Source organism: Gallus gallus, chromosome 5, assembly GCF_016699485.2.
Source record: "Gallus gallus isolate bGalGal1 chromosome 5, bGalGal1.mat.broiler.GRCg7b, whole genome shotgun sequence".
NCBI classification, from domain to species: Eukaryota; Metazoa; Chordata; class Aves; order Galliformes; family Phasianidae; genus Gallus; species Gallus gallus.
In genome coordinates, this window is record NC_052536.1 from 38,948,253 (window position 1) to 38,966,579 (window position 18,327).

The 18,327-nt window shown below is 44.3% G+C and overlaps 1 protein-coding gene across 20 annotated transcripts in view; it reads left to right on the forward strand.

Moving 5' to 3' along the window:
- Positions 1–17,824, forward strand: part of ADCK1 (aarF domain containing kinase 1) — an 83,066-nt gene extending 65,242 nt beyond the window's left edge. For 18 of the 20 annotated variants that reach the window (XM_015287406.4, XM_015287400.4, XM_040701005.2 and 15 more), the window contains 5 exons: positions 68–184; positions 11,837–11,986; positions 12,226–12,423; positions 16,122–16,315; positions 16,823–17,824. In XM_015287406.4, coding sequence (XP_015142892.1) covers positions 68–184; positions 11,837–11,986; positions 12,226–12,423; positions 16,122–16,315; positions 16,823–16,991 — 828 coding nt within the window. In that variant the 3' untranslated portion in view covers positions 16,992–17,824. The remainder of the gene's footprint in view (positions 1–67; positions 185–11,836; positions 11,987–12,225; positions 12,424–16,121; positions 16,316–16,822) is intronic. The other 2 variants (XR_005860045.2, XR_006939306.1) reach the window with 1 other exon arrangement.
- The last annotated feature ends 503 nt before the right edge of the window (positions 17,825–18,327 follow it).

The following is an 18,327-nucleotide window of genomic DNA, read 5'->3' on the forward strand; positions in this document are numbered from 1 at the left end:
TATGTGATATGTTCTCCTTCCTTTCCCCAGTTTGTTTTTTGACCAAAGCCATGTATTCCCTTTTCAGGTCCCCAGAATCTACTGGGAGCTCTCAACAAGGCGTGTTCTTCTCATGGAGTTCATGGAAGGGGGACAGGTGAACGACAAGGCGTACATGGAGAAGAATGGCATTGATGTCAATGAGGTATTTTCTCAGCCACCTCTGAATTGGGCATGTGGCAATGTTAGACCAAGGCTGATAGGATAGGAAGGGCAGAAAAGGGAGCTTGTACAGGTATGAAGAGAGTAATTAATCTGAAAGATCTCAGTTCTTCTGCTTTTGGGAACATATATAATCCTTTTTGGGAATGCTATTCTGTAGGATTGTATAGCTAGAGAGATCTTCAGAGTGATAACCATGCTTTTAGATTGTGTACACCAATGTTTTGTTCCAACGTGACAGTTCCTGTTATCCTAATAGAACAGCTTCAGCTTCTGATTTTTTATCTCTTTTCTTTCTCTCTTTTTCTTCTGCATTAACTTTCTCTTGGGCAAATGCATGGGGTGTAGCTTTTGTAACCCATTAGAAGGTACAAATTATAGGCCTTGTATGATCATAGTTACTAGAGTGGCTTGACCCACAGTGTTTTGCATGATGTTCTGCTGTGGGTTGTTCAGTTCTGCTTTCCAGAATCTTACTCTTTCTTTTGAATGTAACTCGATACAGTTTTCTTTTTGCTTCTTGGTCCTATACTGCTGTGTAATTTTCCTGCCCCTGTTCATGAACCTCAAAGCCACACTTGGTTGATTGGCTATTAAAGGGCTAACAAAATCAATTATATTTAATCCGCTTAATTCTCACATCTGAATGTTTCCTCTCTCTCTACTCTTCTTCCTCTCTGCTTCCTTTCCTGTCTATGGCAAAGTTCTTGTGATGTTGGTTAAGATATACTAAAGATGTTTCAGGGGAAGGGAAAAGTGCGTTTGCTATGCCTCACAAAGAGAGAATGTTCTATGTAACTTCTCAGCTGCTTCCTGAAGTCACCATGATATCAGAAAAATTTCTGGTGGAGGACTAAGCAACCCCTAGCAGAAGCCAGTAAAATATTTTCTAGTAACTGCTGCAGGCAAAAGACAGGCACCTTTTCTTGTTTCTTCACTAAAATACAGGGAAGAAAATTCAGAGGTTAAAGTAGACTTTGAGTCTCTTTCCATTCTACTTATGATGAACAAGTCAAGGTCAATGGACAGTAGCAAATGACTTTCTCTTCTCTAAAAGATGTCTGATCAATTTTCATTAAAGGGGCTTCTTGAATGACTTACTTGTATGTAATGCAGTCTGTCTTCTTTCACATCTCCTTCAGGAAGCATTTGGAACATTTTGGTCATTAGTTTTTCTCCTTGCTCCCATCAGGGAGTCAGAGAAATGATTGTCAGCTGATCAGAGGTAGACTCAATTCTCTGTGTCTACTGCGTGCTGATAATCTTCCTTTATATTTACCAAGGTAGGTTCCTGTATGATGCATCTGGTCTGCAGAGCATCATTGTATGACTCAGGAGAACATAATAGCTGGTGGACTTTTCTGTCATTTGAAATTGAAAAAGCCTGGTTCACCTGCAGAACAACCAGTCAGCTCCATTCTCCCAGACAAAACAACTGGTCAAAAGTGAGTTGTTTCTTTGAGCAAATATATCTTACATGAGTTCTTTTCTTCTGATATATGGGCAAAGGTCAAATCTGGCCCACAGCACTTAGATATAAAACTAAGTATTTCTCAAGATCCAGCCTCGAAATAGTCAGGCTCATTTTGATGCCTTAGCAGGAGGACTCTTGAACAATATTTGCATTCACATTTTGAGCAGGGCTTCCTCAAGGTTCTTGGACAGCAGATCCATTCTGAGACCGAGGTAACCAGCCCAGCAGATCTTCTTGAGACTTTGGTTGCTTGAATTTTGTCGAACTGCTGGAGGTAGCAAAGTTGTCTGGAGAAGCCCAGGGAAGTGCATTCTTGGCAGTCTTCCAGTGCTTTTTCTAGCCTGCCAGTGCAGAAAACTCAATGGCTTCAGCTTTTCAATGGGATATTTTGCTGGGAGTATATGTCAAAATCAAGTACAGAAGAAGCTGATTTCATTTTTTTCTAACTTTCAGAGGCCTTTGCTTTAATAGAAGAGATTTAGAAAATTGAGCTCTTGTTTTTGTTCATCCACCCCTTTGGAAAGGTTGTTTTGTGATATCTTGGCAGAATAGGTTCCGTGCAGCAATGAAAGCATGTGTTTTACTGGTCTGTAAAAATGTAATTATAAGAAAGTTGTCAACAGATTTTTACTATGGCAAAGCATGAGCCACAGAGGTTTCAGGTAGTCTGTCAGGTGTGTGATGTTACTCATTTCAGTGGTAGAATCGCACATTTCTGCCAACTGTTCAGTACCTGTGCTGAACTGTTCTTCCTTCCTTTCTCTCCCTGCCCCTCCAAAATAATAATTATCTTTTGCTGTTTGCCAATAAAGTAACAGTACAAAAGAGAGGGTGCCAGTCCTGTTAAAAGCGTATGATGAGGTATAAGATCTGTTACTATGGCCACAATAAGATGAGGTAGGAACTGTGTGAGATGCAGCAGATGGGGACAGATATGACCGAAGTCCAGTATTGGCTGCTGCTGTTGATGCTATGGGTGAGGAACTGCATAGCATGGTGGCAAAATAAGCAAAAGGCAGCAGGCACTGAAAGGAGCATGAGGAGAGAGTGGCAACAAAAGTTCCAAAACTACGATGTGACTTATACACCAGTTTCTGCTTTCAAGAGATGCGTTAGTTCCCCGTATATCACTTCAATCTATTTATCAACCCTTCTATCATCTTACTCCATTTTGTTTTACTGAGCAGAGAAAGAGGAGTCTTCAATAAGCAGGATTTCTCTTTTGTGACAACGCAGCCTTGAAATCAAGCTGAGCTTCTCTTCTCTAAATGGAAAAGATCCCTGAGGTGAAAGCTCCCTTCAAACCAGGTTACTGACATTTACTTAATACCGTCTGTAGCAGGATTATCATTAAAGCTGCCCAAGAGCACATTAATCTCTCTGGATCCGTCCAAGCGCTGGACTGTAATGGCATTTAATCAGAGAAGGCTTTGATTTCTAAAGACAAGTGCAAACACTGAAATATCTGCCTGTGTAACAGTTACTTATTCATGTGCAAGTGTAGCAGAGGATGAGAATGCAGCTACGATATTGACAACGGGACAGAAGGCTGGAGAGGGAAGTTATGAAGAAATAAGCTGGTATAAATTTTGAGAGAAGTCCGGGCCATGGCAGGGTTGAAAAAGGCACCGCTTGGAAACTGAGTCATTCTTGTCTCAAGACATTATTTACATTTTCACTTGGGGAGATACATTTGGAGGATTTGAGTAGAGCAGAGAAGGAAGGAAGTCTGTGGAGCTCTCAGCATGTTTGTAGTGTACTGTATACGTGAACTGTATATGAGGAAAGGAAGCAGAGCGTGAACTTCTAAAGAGGACCCAAGTGGCACAAATGCCTCTTTTGCACCCATTCTGATTTTATCTGATCAATTTAGAGAGATTTTGTCCATATACACATCTTGATGTTATCTTTGATCTGCTGCATAGGTGTCCACCCTGTCCATTCTTTTAGATACTTTAGTATCGAAAAGCCTATTTTAGCAGAGGCTGCCGGGTCAACAAGCAGTGGGAGCTCTGAAGCTTGCACATGTGCACGTGCTATAATGCTTTCAACTAACCAGCCCAGTTCAGGTAGTCAAGTGGAGAGTTCACCACAGAATCACAAAATTGCAGGAGTTGGATGGGACCTCAAGAGATCATCGAGTCCAAACCCTCTGCCAAAGCAAGTACCCTATAGTAGATCGCACAGGTAGGCATTCACATGGGTCTTGAATATCTCCGTAGAAGAAGACTCTACAACCTCTCTGGGCAGCCTGTTCCAGTGCTCTGTCACCCTTATCATAAAGAAATTCTTCCTCACGTTTGCATGGAATTTCCTACATTCAAGTTTTAAGCCATTACTCCTTGTTCTATTGCTATGCACCGCCGAGAAGAGCCTGGCCTCATCTATTTGCCTCCTTCCTCTCTTTAGATATTTCTAAATGTTTATCAAATCCCTTCGCAGTTTTCTTTTCTCAAGGCTGAACACACCAAGGTTACTCGGCCTTTCCTTGTATGGTAGATGCTCCAGGCCTTTTATCATTTTTGTGGCCGTCCACAGGACTCTTTCTAGGAGATCCCTGTCTTTTTGAACTGGACACAGTATTCTGAATGTCACCAGGGCGGAGCAGATGGGGAGGATCACCTCCCTTGGATGCTGGACGCGCTCTTTAATGCGTCCCAGGATACCATTGGCCTTCTTGGCCACACGGGCACGCTGCTGGCTCATCACCAACCTGTTGTCCACCAGGACCCCCAGGTCTTTCTCTGCAGAGCTCCTTTACAGCAGGTCATCCCCTGACCTGTGCTGATGCATGTGATTATTCTTCCCAGGTGCAAGGCTGCGCATGCTCTTGTTCAGCCTCACCAGGTTCCTCCCTGCCCAACTGTGACAGTCATTCCTCCCAGTTTTGTATCATCAGCAAACTTGCTGAGGGTGGACTCTATCCCTTCATCCAGGTTCTTAATGAAGATGTTGAACAAGATTGGACCCAGCACCAGCCCCTGCAGAATGCCACTAGCTACAGGCCTCCAGCCAGACTCTGCTCTGCTGATGAGCTATGCCAATCAGTCAGTTGGCAATCTACCTCACCATCCACTCATCTGTCCCACGCTTTCTAAGTTTGATAACAAGGATGTTGTGGGAGATGATGTCAGACACCTTGCTGAAGTCAAGGTACAAAACGTCCACAACCCCTGCCTACCCAGTGATGACATCACAGAAGGCAAACAGGTTTGTCAGACATGATTTCCTCTTGGTGAATCCATATTGACTACTTTTGATAACCTTCTTCTCTTCTAATTGCATGGAGGGGGTATTCACCACGATTGCTGTGGCTTACATTTGAGTCAGGGAGAGGAAATGGTGTCGTGCTTCAGCTTGCTAAGAGCTTGTTCGTGGGCTGTGGATGATTCAGAAGTCAGTGTTTTGTCCAGCTGAGAAGTGAAAGCAAACAGCTAAGGTACTTAAGATGAGCTACTGTGTGCAATTATTGCCATCTGTCACCCCATCCTATGTGGCTTTCTGCTTCCTTCAGTTACTAAATGGAATCCTTACTGCAACATTGTCTTAGTATGTTAAAGAGCCCAGCTACCTTCTGATAGTTAACAGCTTTGCAACTTAAAATATGCTTTTAGTGTGGAGTTTACCCTTCTGCCCAGGGGCAGGAGTGGCTGTCTTGAAGCTGCCAAAATTTAAGTGGGATTTCCTAGACTGGAATCCCTTTGGCAATGCAAGTGTGGAAAACTCTCATGTCTCAAGTATTTGTGCTGATAAAACTTAAGTGTTAGATGAAATGGAGCATGGAGCTCCTGGGGAAAATGGTTATTCTTGTGCCTGCCAATTTAACCCAGGGAGATGACATCACATAAAGAGTTAAATTACACGCAAACCCTTCTCTCATTGAAAGTCAGTCTCAATCATCAGTGTAAATCAAGTGTATGTGGCTCAAGAATCTCAGCAAGATGCTTTACGTTAAATCCAAGGAAACACAACTACATTTGAAGCCAAGCCAGCGAACCCCCTAGCCATTTGAGGTCTGGCAAATATGCAAGTAACAATTGGATAAACACCAACTGAACTTTTTTGTAGCAACTTTCCAAATTAATCCCTCAGTTTTCCTAGCCAGGTAAGTCCGAATAATTCTCTCCACTTACGTGCTATGGAAGATGGGTCATTCAGTGGGAAAATAGTTTTCTCAGTTCTCGAGAGAGAGTTTGGGGCATGCTAGATGTACACCCCAGGAGTCCTAACAATTACTCCCGTATCTTAATGACAATTTATGTGTCCAGCAGTGCATAGTGATGGTACTGCATTACAGAGCACCGTGTTTAGATCCTAACAGCTGCATCGTAGAAGACAAAGTGTGAAATAGGATCTCTTGTGTGTGACCATCCTAATCTTCTGTGGAAAGGAGCCATTTCAGAGCAGAGACAAAAAGCAGGCTCCAAATTGTAGCTATTCTCCATCCACACCCTTTACTAATTTGACATCAGTTTAATTAGGCAGGATTGTCCTGGCAGAGTTAAGCAAACCTGTAGATGATGGCCATAATAACAACAGCAAAAGAAAGCAAAAACCCAATACACACTTCAATCCAATTAACCTTCGATTAAGGTTCCAAAATCAATGCTATTCTTTTGGCCTGAGGAGGTAATATTGAGCCCTGAGAAATGAGCTGCACAACGACCTTTACTTTTAATGAGATCAATAGAAGTTAGTGTCGCCATCTCTTAAAATAATTGGCAAATATTACAGCCAAATTAAGGCCAGAGACTAGTATCTGCTCCTGATCTAAAGAGACAGACACAAATGGAGGTGGGACAGGAAAGGATAATGCCCTATGAGGCAGTGTGGGGTCTTATCAGGGCAGGCAGAGAGATCTGCTCTACAGTGACCATGTCACAACATTTTTTCTCTTTGCCCTTCATCTTTGTGTTGGTTGGCGCCGTGGAGCCAGGACCTCTGCAGCTTGGTCAGGAGGCCAGGAAAGTATCTGTGACTTCTGCTGGGTGATGCTAGCCAGTTGGTTACAGTGCAGCTACCAATGAACATGATGTATGTGCCATCTCGTTACTAGGGGAGTATACACAGGCTTAAATTTGCACTCACTCACCTTTTTTTTTCTTGATAATTATGCATATTGCCATAGTATTTGTAAGGGTATTTATTTGTGATGAGCCTTCCAGTGTTTGTTGTTGTTGCTCTGTCAGCTGGGTGTGCTGTTTTGTTAAGATGTAGGTTACCTGCAGGGGCTGGTGTGTGTCTGGAGTTTTGCTGCTATGGAGCTCTTTGCAAGGGGATATAATACGAGTTCACCAAGTAGAGGGACACATGAGGATAACATGTTGTCTATACTTTCCAAATTGTTACCTGTAGTCAGGCAGTGCTGGGTAACACTGTTGGCAGGAGAGCTTCAAAGCTATGTGTATGTACAAGAAGAAATATATCACTGCTGCTGTCTGTGCAGCCACGCAGCTTGAGGTCCTCTGAATTAGGTGACAGAAATGCAGTAGGTGTACTTAGTAAAACACTTGGTGTGCTACGTGTGAGTCAGATAACTAGATAAGGTGGGGAAGCCACAGAGTAGGTAAGAAATGGATAGAGGCAATTGTGGAAAAATATTACTGTGGCTGAGCTTTGCGAGGTTTGCCCTTCACGCTGATTTTATTAGTAATTTCAGTAATGACCTTGACACGAGCAGAACTTTCTGAAGGAGGTTGCGGATGGCACCAATTTGGGAGGTTCTGTCACTGTAGAGAAGGATTAAAGTAGCAATAGCACTTGGTGGCCTTGAGGACTGAAGTGATGGAAAGGGATAAAAATGAGAAATACCAAGTGAAAAGCCATACTCTTAAAACTAATGAGAAGAGTTTCTTAAAAATGCTGGGAGTTTATCAAAGGAAAGTGACATATTAGAATTAAATTTGGGATATTACTCAGTTGGCGGAGTGCGTGTTTCCAGTGCTGTGTGACTGTGTTAAAGGTAGGTTGACTCCTTCAACACATCAGATGAAGGGACATTCTGTAGAAATGAGGGTGTATTCATGCTGTATTTATGCTGATAATTACTGTTATGGTAAACACACGGCAGGGGGAGAGGACAAGTTAAACTTGAGGGATTTGATAGAAAAGGAAGCAGTGGACATAAACTGGACGTGATTGAAATTAGGCTCAGATTTTGGGGAAATCCTTGATGTCTGTACTGCATTCTTATTTTCTTCTGCATTGGCTTGTAACTCAGCACAACCTTCTGTGACATTTGGCATCTGTGCCATATTGTGCCCATAAAATGAACATTCCATGCTTAGTTTGTGGAAGAAATACTTTAAGTCTGGTTGGTGTACATGTATCTGTCACTCCATTTTTGATCAAGGTTCTGACTCTTTTTGTCATCTGCATGGGTCACTCTGAAAGTAATGTCTCCTATTTATTTCCGTGGAAAGCACTGACACAGTGTAATGGTCACGTCACTTAACCTGGAGATGGGAGGTTGCATTTTGTGTTGGCTGGTGAAGACACAGGCTCATTTGGTGCCTATAGACATCACGTTCTGCTGTGGCACAGGTGGACAAATTGAACTTCTTTTAAGCAGTAACATACCTTCTGGCAATAGGCAAGGATGTGCTTCTGGCGAGAGCCAGAGTCTGGTGTCATCTTGATGTATCAAGCTCAGCTCTGCTCGCTGACAAGCGTGGTTGTTTTTCTTATATGTTATGCCTAAATTGTCCCGTTCTTAATTACACCCTTTTTTACCTAGTTGCATTTCTTGTAGCACATTCAGCACTATTCAAACCTTTTAAAATTGTTTTGTTGAGTGCTTCTCCTCTGCTATTTCTTAGCCAACTTCAGAATCTTCAGCTATTTTAATCCTTTTCCTAAGTAAATTCCTCCTGCATGCTGCTCATTTATTTGCTTTCTGTAAACTCATTCTGTGTTGCCTGAATCTCTGTTAATGAGGTGTCTTGAAGTGAATGCAGGATTCTAAGGGTGTTTTTTTTTATTTTTTTTACCACGTTCAGTAGAGCAACACTGGGAGACCCCAGTAATCATAAGGACCTCATGCTGAATGACAATCAGGGAGAGGAATGATGACCTCTCCTGTCATAACAGAACGTCTGTGTGTTTACTTTGGTTTTGCTACCGTAAATCATTGCAACCTTTTGTCTAATTTGCTCTGCACCTTCACCCCAAGGTCTTATGCAGCCTAAATGCATGCTGAGTTCCTCTCTTCACCAGAGCAGAGGTTTTCATGTGTTTGTTTTCTCATTTCACCCGACTGCATTCTTCCAGAATGAATTCTTTATAAGTTATTTATCCGGTGGCATTTTCAGTAAGAGTGCACTGAAGGCCAATAGTGATGGAGTACTGTACTAAGGAAAGCAAAACGGGTCAGCATATATGGGAAATTTGATGGCTTAGATGACAGATTCTTCCAATTGTTTTTCCACGAATGTTTTAAGTACCTGATTCCCATGTATACTCAAAAATCACACCTTGCCCTGGTCCCCTTTCACTGCTCCTTTGGGGACGTAGAAATAGAAAGCTGGGAAACTGGGAAAAGCAGAATTCATTTTTTTTTACATGTTTTTCATGGTTAGTGAAAGTATTTTTGTATTAAGTCTAAGAATCCTATCAGAATATCTGCATTTCAGTCCTTCAGCAAGTATGCATTAGATAAACATGTACGGAAAATGAAGCTATGTAAGTAAAGTTTTACAGAACATGAAACCTCTGTATCAGAGGTCATATATAGCATATGTAACTTTGAAAACTTAAGGGGCCAAATTGCAATTAATGTATGTAAAGGGGTTGCAGTTATTTCTTCACTTCTTCCTCTATAAATATGAATTCTTTTTGCCTGACTTATAATGACAGATCACTATTTGCATTTTGCACTCTAAACCCTAGAAATGTAGACTTCCTTTTTGTTTAGAATTCAAAAGTACTGATGTTTTCTATCTTAATTTTTCTTCAATTTTGGAGGTATGTCAGCAAACAAAAATACTCTGAAATACTTTAATGGGCTGCTCCATCTCTTGCTCTATTTTTTTTTTAAATTAAAGACCATTTTATGTGCCTATGTTACAAGTCCTTGTAACCTATCTCATGTGTGTTAACTAAATTCTACAGAATGCTTTCCTCTCTCTTGAAGAAGTCATAAAGTTTATTTTCAGTGAATTAATTACTGCAAATATTCAAGGTTGTACTATAGGGAAGAAGTAAATATAAGTATGACAGAGAAGGGAGAGGGAAGAGATATTTGTCTTGTACTTATTACCCAGTCTGTGGGTATGAGCAGGGCTGTGACCCCTCTAGGGTGACCCATGCTTAAAGTCACCTTAAGGTAGGGTCCCTGAGCTTCTGTTGTGTTGTTTTATGGGCTGCAAAAGGCTGTGACCACAGATATGTAAACTGTCTGTTGTTGGTGACTTGAGGGGACATCGTCCCTGCATCTTTAAGCAGTCATGATGTCCGAGTCCACTTTTCCTGGTGTGCAGGTTCCTGGGAGACTGTGTGAATGAATGACTGGCTCAAGACTGACACATCCTTGGACAGTCAGCAAATGTCTGAGCACCTGTACTAAAGCAAACTGATAAAGGAGACCTGTAAGGGTTTCTTAACAAATTCGCAGAATGGCTGAGGCAGTCAGGGACCTCTGAGTCCATCTGCTCCAACTGCTGCTCAAGCAGGGACACCCAGAGCAAGCTGTCCAGCACCGTGTCCAGGTGGCTTTTGAAGATCTCTAAGGAGGAGACTGTGGAACTATTCTGGGCAGCCTGTGCCAGTGCTCACCTGCTGCACAGCAACAAAATTCTTCCTCATCTCTAGATGGAATCCCCCATATTCCAGTTTGTGCCTGGTGTTGGCAGTGAATACTACTGAGAAGAGTTTGACTCCATCTCCTTTCCACCCTCCCTTCAGGCATTTATGGACGTTGATAAGATGCCTCCAAGCCTCCTCATTTCAACCTGAATAATCTGTTCACAGGAGAGGAGCTCCAGTCTCTTCATCATTTTGGTGGCCCTATGTTGAACAATTTCCAGTATGTTCATGTCTCTTTCCAAGATGTCAATATTTCACATGTCCATGTCTTTCTTGTACTATCCTTCATTGCTTCAGTGATTGCTTCCCAGAAGGGAAACATTTTTCCCCTCCGTCAGAACTTACAGTAATACCTATGTGGAAATAGGGAACTGCATGACTGTGATATACCACCTGGATGTCTGATGTGGTGTGAGGGCAGCATTTGCCATGATTCTGTAATGGCTCCAGCTCCCATCTGAGGTATGGAGAGCTGTCCCTCCTGGTTCTACAGCTGTTCCTGTTGGTGTGCTGCAGAACAGTTCTTATTCTTCCTTATCATTTTTAGTTACTAGAGCATTTGTCATAAGGGTGGTGTTTTATGCCCCGTCACTGGAGGTGTTCAAGGCCAGGTTGGATGGGGCCCTGGGCAGCCTGGCCTAGTATTAAATGTGGAGGTTGGTGGCCCTGCCTGTGGCAGGGGCTTGGAGATTCATGATCCTTGAGGTCCCTTCCAACCCGGGTCATTCTGTGATTTAGCTTGGTGGCTGGTCGTCTTCCAGGCTGTGGTATGGAGCTTCACACACTTTGCCCTGATGTGATAGTGTGACGTTGTTCTGTGGCTACCTAAAGAGAAAGTCACTGTGCTCCTCTCATAGGCTGCTGCATACTGTAGGTGGTAAAACAAGATCTTGCCTGCCTGCCAAGTATTTTGCAGGACACACCGTTGTTAGTATAACACTACCTCTGCTTACGGGGACAGCTGTCTGTAAGCTGCTTACACTGTGTGTCTGGTGCCATGGTTGAAATCATTTATAATGATTGTCTTTTAATTGTCTCTTAATTGCTTGTTCAGCACTCTGTTGTGGAGCATTATGCCACTTTCTGGTGGCAGGGAGGCCTGGCAGTGGAACGTCAGGGTTGAGAGGCTTCTGTGTGACTGTGGTGAGGGATTGATCTGAGGTCCCAGACATCTTCATGTTACCCCCCTGTGTGGGTCCTTCCCTAAACACCCTCAATCACTTTGCAGTAGTTGACAGCATAAGGACATTGGCTTGCGCCAACCCTTTGCTCCTGCAGAGGCATACAGGGACTGCTCCTGTCCTTGGCAGGCACCCTGCTGTGGGTGGCACTGTGTGACCAGCTCCTCTTTCCTCACAGATCTCTCGCAACCTGGGGAAACTCTACAGTGAAATGATCTTTGTGAATGGCTTTGTCCACTGTGACCCACACCCAGGCAATGTGCTGGTGAAGAAGTGCCCAGACTCTGGCAAGGCCTACATTATCCTCCTGGACCATGGGCTCTACCAGGTATGTAACTGGGGGGTTTCCAGGGCTCTACAGAGCTCCCTTGAATATGAGCCTGGAAGATAACCAGCTGCACTGTCGCTCTTTGAAGCCTGTACAAATTATTTTTTTCCTGTTTTTCCTGTAACTCTCCAAGGAAACTTCCTGACTCTAACACGAGGGGGAAGGCACAGCTAGGGGACACAGCTTTCCTCCTTCTTGCTTCTATGTGGACTTCTGAGGGGCCCTATCTTTCTCCTCAGGTACTGAGCGAGTCATTCCGCATGGACTACTGCCGCCTTTGGCAGGCCCTCATCAAGGCTGACATGAAGAGAGTGCAGAAGTACAGCCGGCGGCTCGGGGCAGGAGATTTGTACCCTCTCTTTGCCTGCATGCTCACTGCCAGGTCCTGGGAATCTGTCAACAGGGGAATTGACCAGTCACCAGTCTCAGCCAGCGAGGTAGGACTCATGACTTCCATACTGGGAGTCCTTCCTTCTTCTTGGGTGCCTTCTCTTGTTCTAACCACTTGCACTGCTGATACCACAGTGATGCTGGGCAACCCTTGACAGCTCCACAGCAAATTCTACATTGACAGCTGAGCTAGAAAAAGCAAGGAGTCTTTCTGCAATGTGTTTTATAGTGGCTGAGCTTAATTTCCCAGTTTGTCATGGGCTGCTTAAATTTTGTGTAATATTTTAATGGGTAAGTGTTCACCAGTTCTGGGAAGGCAAATCAGCCTTTTCTTAAAAAGAAAATAAGTATTTAATGCAGCTGTGCAGGCAACCAGCAAGGAGGATAGGATGAGGCAGAGGAGACATAAAGGCTTAGTGGGAAGAAGACATGAGAAGGATAATGCATTATCACTATTCATGTAAATGACTATCAGCACTGATACAAACTCCTAAAAACCCTTGGAAATTACCTCCCAATCAGAAAACCTATTAACTTGAAGTCAAGGTTGCTTAACTGCAGGTTCTGTCAACTCAATCACTACAAATCTAGGAAATTGCCACTTACGTTCTCCCCCTCTTTCCTATCCGCACATGCTGGGATCCTTCTCACACCTCCTAGCGCTCGTTACATGCACACAGTGCCTTAAGAATAGTAGCAGCCCCTGCCAGCTGTGCTTTTTTTAGAGATGAGCATATACTGATGTGATTTCAGTGTCCGTAGGGAGAAACATGTTGTATTCTATGGTTTGTTCTTATCTACACGCATTTGTTGTAGATAGGATGAAAATAATTTAAGTAACATTAAAATATTGTTCTCTTAAATTCTCTTCTGGAAATTCCTTTGGGTTGGCATTTCATTTTGATGGATGTGGCTGAATTTGCTCTATTGGCTTGCTGTTGTGCACAGTAATGAGTAGGCCAGATACCTTGGGTAAAGGAACACCCCCCGGTAACTTGATTGCTTCCTACCTAAGTTAATTTTGTGCATATTAGAAATAATTTAATGACCGTTTAGCAGATCTGCACTTGGTCTGCTGAGTTCTGGAGCTGGTAGCTCCGGAAGAAAATTTAGAGGCATCAAAGTGAACCAACACAGTACTGACTTCGAGGCCAATACTTCAAGGCCAGTGTTGAATCTGAGCTAGTAAGCAATGTTTATCCTAAACTGGCTTATGTAAGTTACGCTAGAGATATAACCATGGCCACATGGTGTCTTGTGTGGGCTAACAAACTTTGTCAGAACTGGATTGCTTGTACGGAGCCAGCTCTGTTGCCTCTGCATACATGACGCAATTAATGCTGAAACTGGATAATCCTGTAGCACATAATGGGGAGCTGAGCAGATTTACTGTGGCATTAGGAAATGAGCTGCTGTTTGCCCTTAGTTTAGAGGTGAATTTGAAAGATTGTATCAGCAGGGAAAGCCAAGTGGCTCTTGTAGGTAGGTGCCATCAGCCAGGAACTTGTAATAGTGTGCCTGAGGATGGATTGACAGGAGAGCAATCTGTGAGACAAGTAAACCCTTCTGATACAAAATCTTAGCTGCAGTTCTATGTCCAATTTGGGGCATTGCCTCTGGAGGAAGGTTTGATGGAGCGTGGAAGGGGCCAGTGGGAAGCTATGAGGACTGGTGGTCAAGCAGATCTAACTCAGGCTGTAAGTCAGGGTAGAAGCAATCTAGAAAAGTGCAGGCTGAGAATGTGTGTGTTATTTCAGTCTGTTAAAGATGCTGCAAACAGGGCAGGAAGTAACAGGCATAAAATTCAGCTAAGAAGATTTGGGTAAGAACATGAGAAAAGCCAGATCTAATGGAAAGGGTAGTGAGATACTGGTGCAGTGGTCTGGGGAGGATGCTAGTCACATCACTGGAGAGTTTTAAGGGCAGGCTGGGCAAACGTGTGAGGATTGCTATAGGTGTAGTTGTTCATGCCTTAAGCCAAGGCAGGCAGCTGACTGCTCAGGGTGGCCGCTAGCCCTATCTCATCAGATTTTATGATTGTGTTTTGCTGTATCCCACAGCCGCCTCTGTGATTGCAGCCCAGGGGGCTTTTCTCAGGTCCTGTGGCACAGCTCATTTCTTCCTCCATGCACAGGCTTCACTCCTGACAGAAAATGACAGTTCTGATGACAGATCATGTGGCTGCTTTGTGATGTGTACAAACAGCTGGAGCTAAAAATAAAAAAAAGAGAGAGAAAACAAAACCTCTTTGTGGAAGATAAAGTATCCTCTGCTGTGGTGCTGGCGAGGATAATGAATAAGAATATCAGCAGAGAATTTTCTGCCAACGAATAGTGGAATTAAACATTTAACATCTAGGAGAACTAAGCATCCTCTTGCTGAAGTTTTGTGTGTTTGGTCAATGATAGAGTCAGGACATGATTTATAATTCATCTGTCAACACCAAAGCAACCATGGTGATGCTTGAGCTAGATACACCTCTGACCATCATGGCCTGCATACTGCTTTCATGTGGGCTTTTTCCTCTGTATTGAATCTAAAGTTTGCAGAAGTTGACTGTGAGATCCCATATCATGAAGTACATATACACCATCCCTCATTCCACAGGAGAGAATGTTTTGTAGCAATCCTCTCCCTTCCTTACAAAGGACCCTCCCTCTCTTTAACAAGTCATTTACTACCCTCTACATCTGTCCTGTTGGATTCTGGCTATTTCAGGTGTTTCAGGGACTTTTTTGGTGGTTTACCAATTCATGTCACGGCCTCTGTAGGAAGAGGTAAGAGCACAGTGTATATGGAATCAGATCTACCATCCTGTCCTACATTTACTGGAGTGATGGTGGAGCTTTCAGATGTAAGAAGAAGCAAACCCCAGGCAGAGGGCTGCCTGCTCTGCACGCTACATAGAAGCCATCTTACGTGGTTCAAGCTTGTCAGTAATTGCTGGACTGTGCCATCCTAGGTAGGGATCTTACCTTGGGCAGCATATTTGTAAGCTGGGGAGCTGAAGAACATGAAAGATTGCTCTGTGTATGCCTTGATTTTTGTACTTCTTTCAGTATCTGATCACGGCTGCTGCGAGGCAAGATGTAGGTGTGTCAGACCAAGGGTCCTACAGATGACAGTTTTATGATATTTTGGGTTAGCATGAAGGTATGCATAATGCTTTCTCACCTTCACTCAGTTGTGTTGAGAGCGGGGACTAAACTAGGCCTTAGAAATAGCTTTACCAGTAAATCACAAAGACTTTAGTTTCATGGGACAGCAAACATGTGACATGGACCAGCCTGGCTGTTCTTGCAGTATGTCCACCTTCCCAAGCAGTCTTGTGGTATCTGGAGCTCTGCCAGCATTGGGTCTGTTGGAGTGAGACTCAGTGAGAAAACTGCAAGGGTGATAATCAGACATGATCGCTGTGGGCTGTCTGGGCCAGGAACTGAGATAGCAGCAAATTCTTTGTTCTCCTGAGAGTCTGGTAATGCTGCCAGTGAGGGGAAGGGGCCTTATCTCACTGAGGGATGGGTGGGATATAGCAAGAGTGATTTGTGCCTATGCTGTGTGTGCTTGGGACAACCAGATGTCTGCAGCTAAACAGCAGGAAGAGCTCTTCAGTGCTTGGCCTAGAGTCATGGTCTGGTAAAATGCTGCCTCCTCCTTCCAAATCTCAGCTGTGTCTGGACATGGGTTTTCCATTCACTCTCAGCTTTTCTGTCCTTTCTCCCTGATATGACCTGGCTGAATGCAGGATGTGGAGATCCGGTCCAACGCTGCTGCTTACCTACCCCAGATCACCCAGCTCCTCAACAATGTCCCCCGCCAGATGCTGCTGCTGCTAAAGACCAATGACTTGTTAAGGGGAATTGAGTCAGCTCTGCACACACGGGCCAGTGCCAGTTCCTTCCTCAACATGTCTCGCTGCTGCATCAGAGCTGTTTCCACGTAAGTCTCTTCTCCAGACACCAGAGTCCACACGCAGAGCAGCCTCCAGATATGGAGGGCTGGCTGCTCTCTGAGGGCCAAGGGGGATCCCAGGGCCAACAGGCCCAGTCTCATAGCAAGCATGTGAGCAAGCAGTGTGTCAGGATTTCTGACTGCTATGAATGTGCAGCCAGTGAAGGCTACCTGTTGAAGTGAAGCTGGGCGTGGAGGGAGAGGATGCCACAGCCTGGGCTCACTGTGTGCAGTGCAAAGGGAACGGGGCTCACGCAGGAGCAGGCTGTCTCTTCTGCCAGTTTTGTGCCAGAAAAGGAGACCCCAATTCCTCAGGAACTTCTGTTTGGAGAAAATCCGTACTCCCAGGAGACCTGACAGCTGGTAATTATCCAGGAGTGGGACAGTCCACTCCCCTGGGAAGGGTTGGTTGTACAGAAGGAAATTGCAGGATAGGCCATCTTCCTGTTGGGCTGTGTCCTGCTGGATCTAATGCAGCTGTTTCTCTCATTCTAGGTATCAGAGGAGCAAAAGTCACTCGCTTTACAGGAGGGTCCACATCTCACTCACAGAAGCACTGAGCCTGTGGCAGATCAACTTGTATGAACTTTTCCTGTGGCTGAAGGGATCTCGTCTGGGGAGCTGGGTCATTGCTTTCCTGAGTCGGATGCACCATTCCACGTAACTGACATGAACTGGTGGGAGAGGCTCAAGTGTTCCCGCCGTCACTTCTACTCTGCATGGCACATTTGCCTTTATGACTGTTTCTGTCTGTTCAGTGGGTCTTGGGTCTTGCTCCTTGTTACATGCTGCACTGTCCTTGCTTATAGCATTAGCTTTCTCTGTGGCAGCAGGAGGTGGAGTAGGTATGAGGGTTCTGCTGCTTTATAGTTTAGGAAAGGAAGATGTGGTATACTGTGTCAGGAAAGGCATAGCACTTTCTCTCCCCATTTGAGCTGGGGAAATTCCACACAGATTCCAGTGGTACTGCACTGGAAGCAAAAGACTTTTCTAGGCTCTTTCTTAAACGATCTTAGAAAATTTAAGAGAATCCCTGCCCTGCCTAGAATACCTCAAAACATTTATTTGACCCTCAAAAAGAGAGGGTCCAATCCCTTTAAATTCTGATATGATTTATTTTAATTATTGCAGAGTCTCTCTAGTCTAACTTCTGCTCAAATCTGCAGAGAGTTTCTCAGAAGTGAGACCTCGTGGAGAGCTGGCACTATGGCTTCTACTTCCAGCACTAGGGCACCCTAAGGGTGAGAACAGTGGACTGGAACCCTGGCTTCCTGAGGTTCATCTCTTGTATTGTCAGCAAGTGCCTGTGTGGTTTTGGACTTTTCCAGTCCTGTTTCCTTGCAGATGGAATGAAGAAAGAGACAGTGGTACTACCTTTTTTTCAAAATTCATGGAAAGCAAGAGGAAGGACAACTCAGGGCTCTGAAGCTGCTGGTAATGTATGTGTGCTGTACAGATGCTGCCACATATCAAAATAAATGTATTGCATCAAAGACATTTGTAGGAAGGACGCCAAGCTCTGTACTAAGGGTGATATTGTGACCTCTAACCTCAGACCTGTCTACATTTCTCCATGGAATGAGTGATGCAAAGCAGTGCTTGTTAACTGCAAGGTGAATGAAATGCCATCTTGGTCCTTCCTCTGCTCGAGAGGTTTGTTCCACATCCAGATCCTCTGCTGTTGCATCAGGTGTGTTGGGATGGGGTGGAGGTGTGGGTACCATCCCCCTGTTAGGACACACCACTCCTGGCCACTCAGATCCATGCCACGCCTGCCTCCTCTCTGTCTACAGAAGTGTACTGCAGCACATCGGTGAGACGTCACCATCCCCATGCTGCGCACTGAGCATTTCGCCTTGTCATTGCCTGTGACATTTCAGTGCTCTTGCCTCAGATGAAAACCTGCCACTTGCTCGGTGGTGCAAGTGACAGGTCTGATGGCTCTCACTGCAGCTGTGGGATGGTTACCAAGAAGTCTTGCCCAGAGGTATCTCCTATGT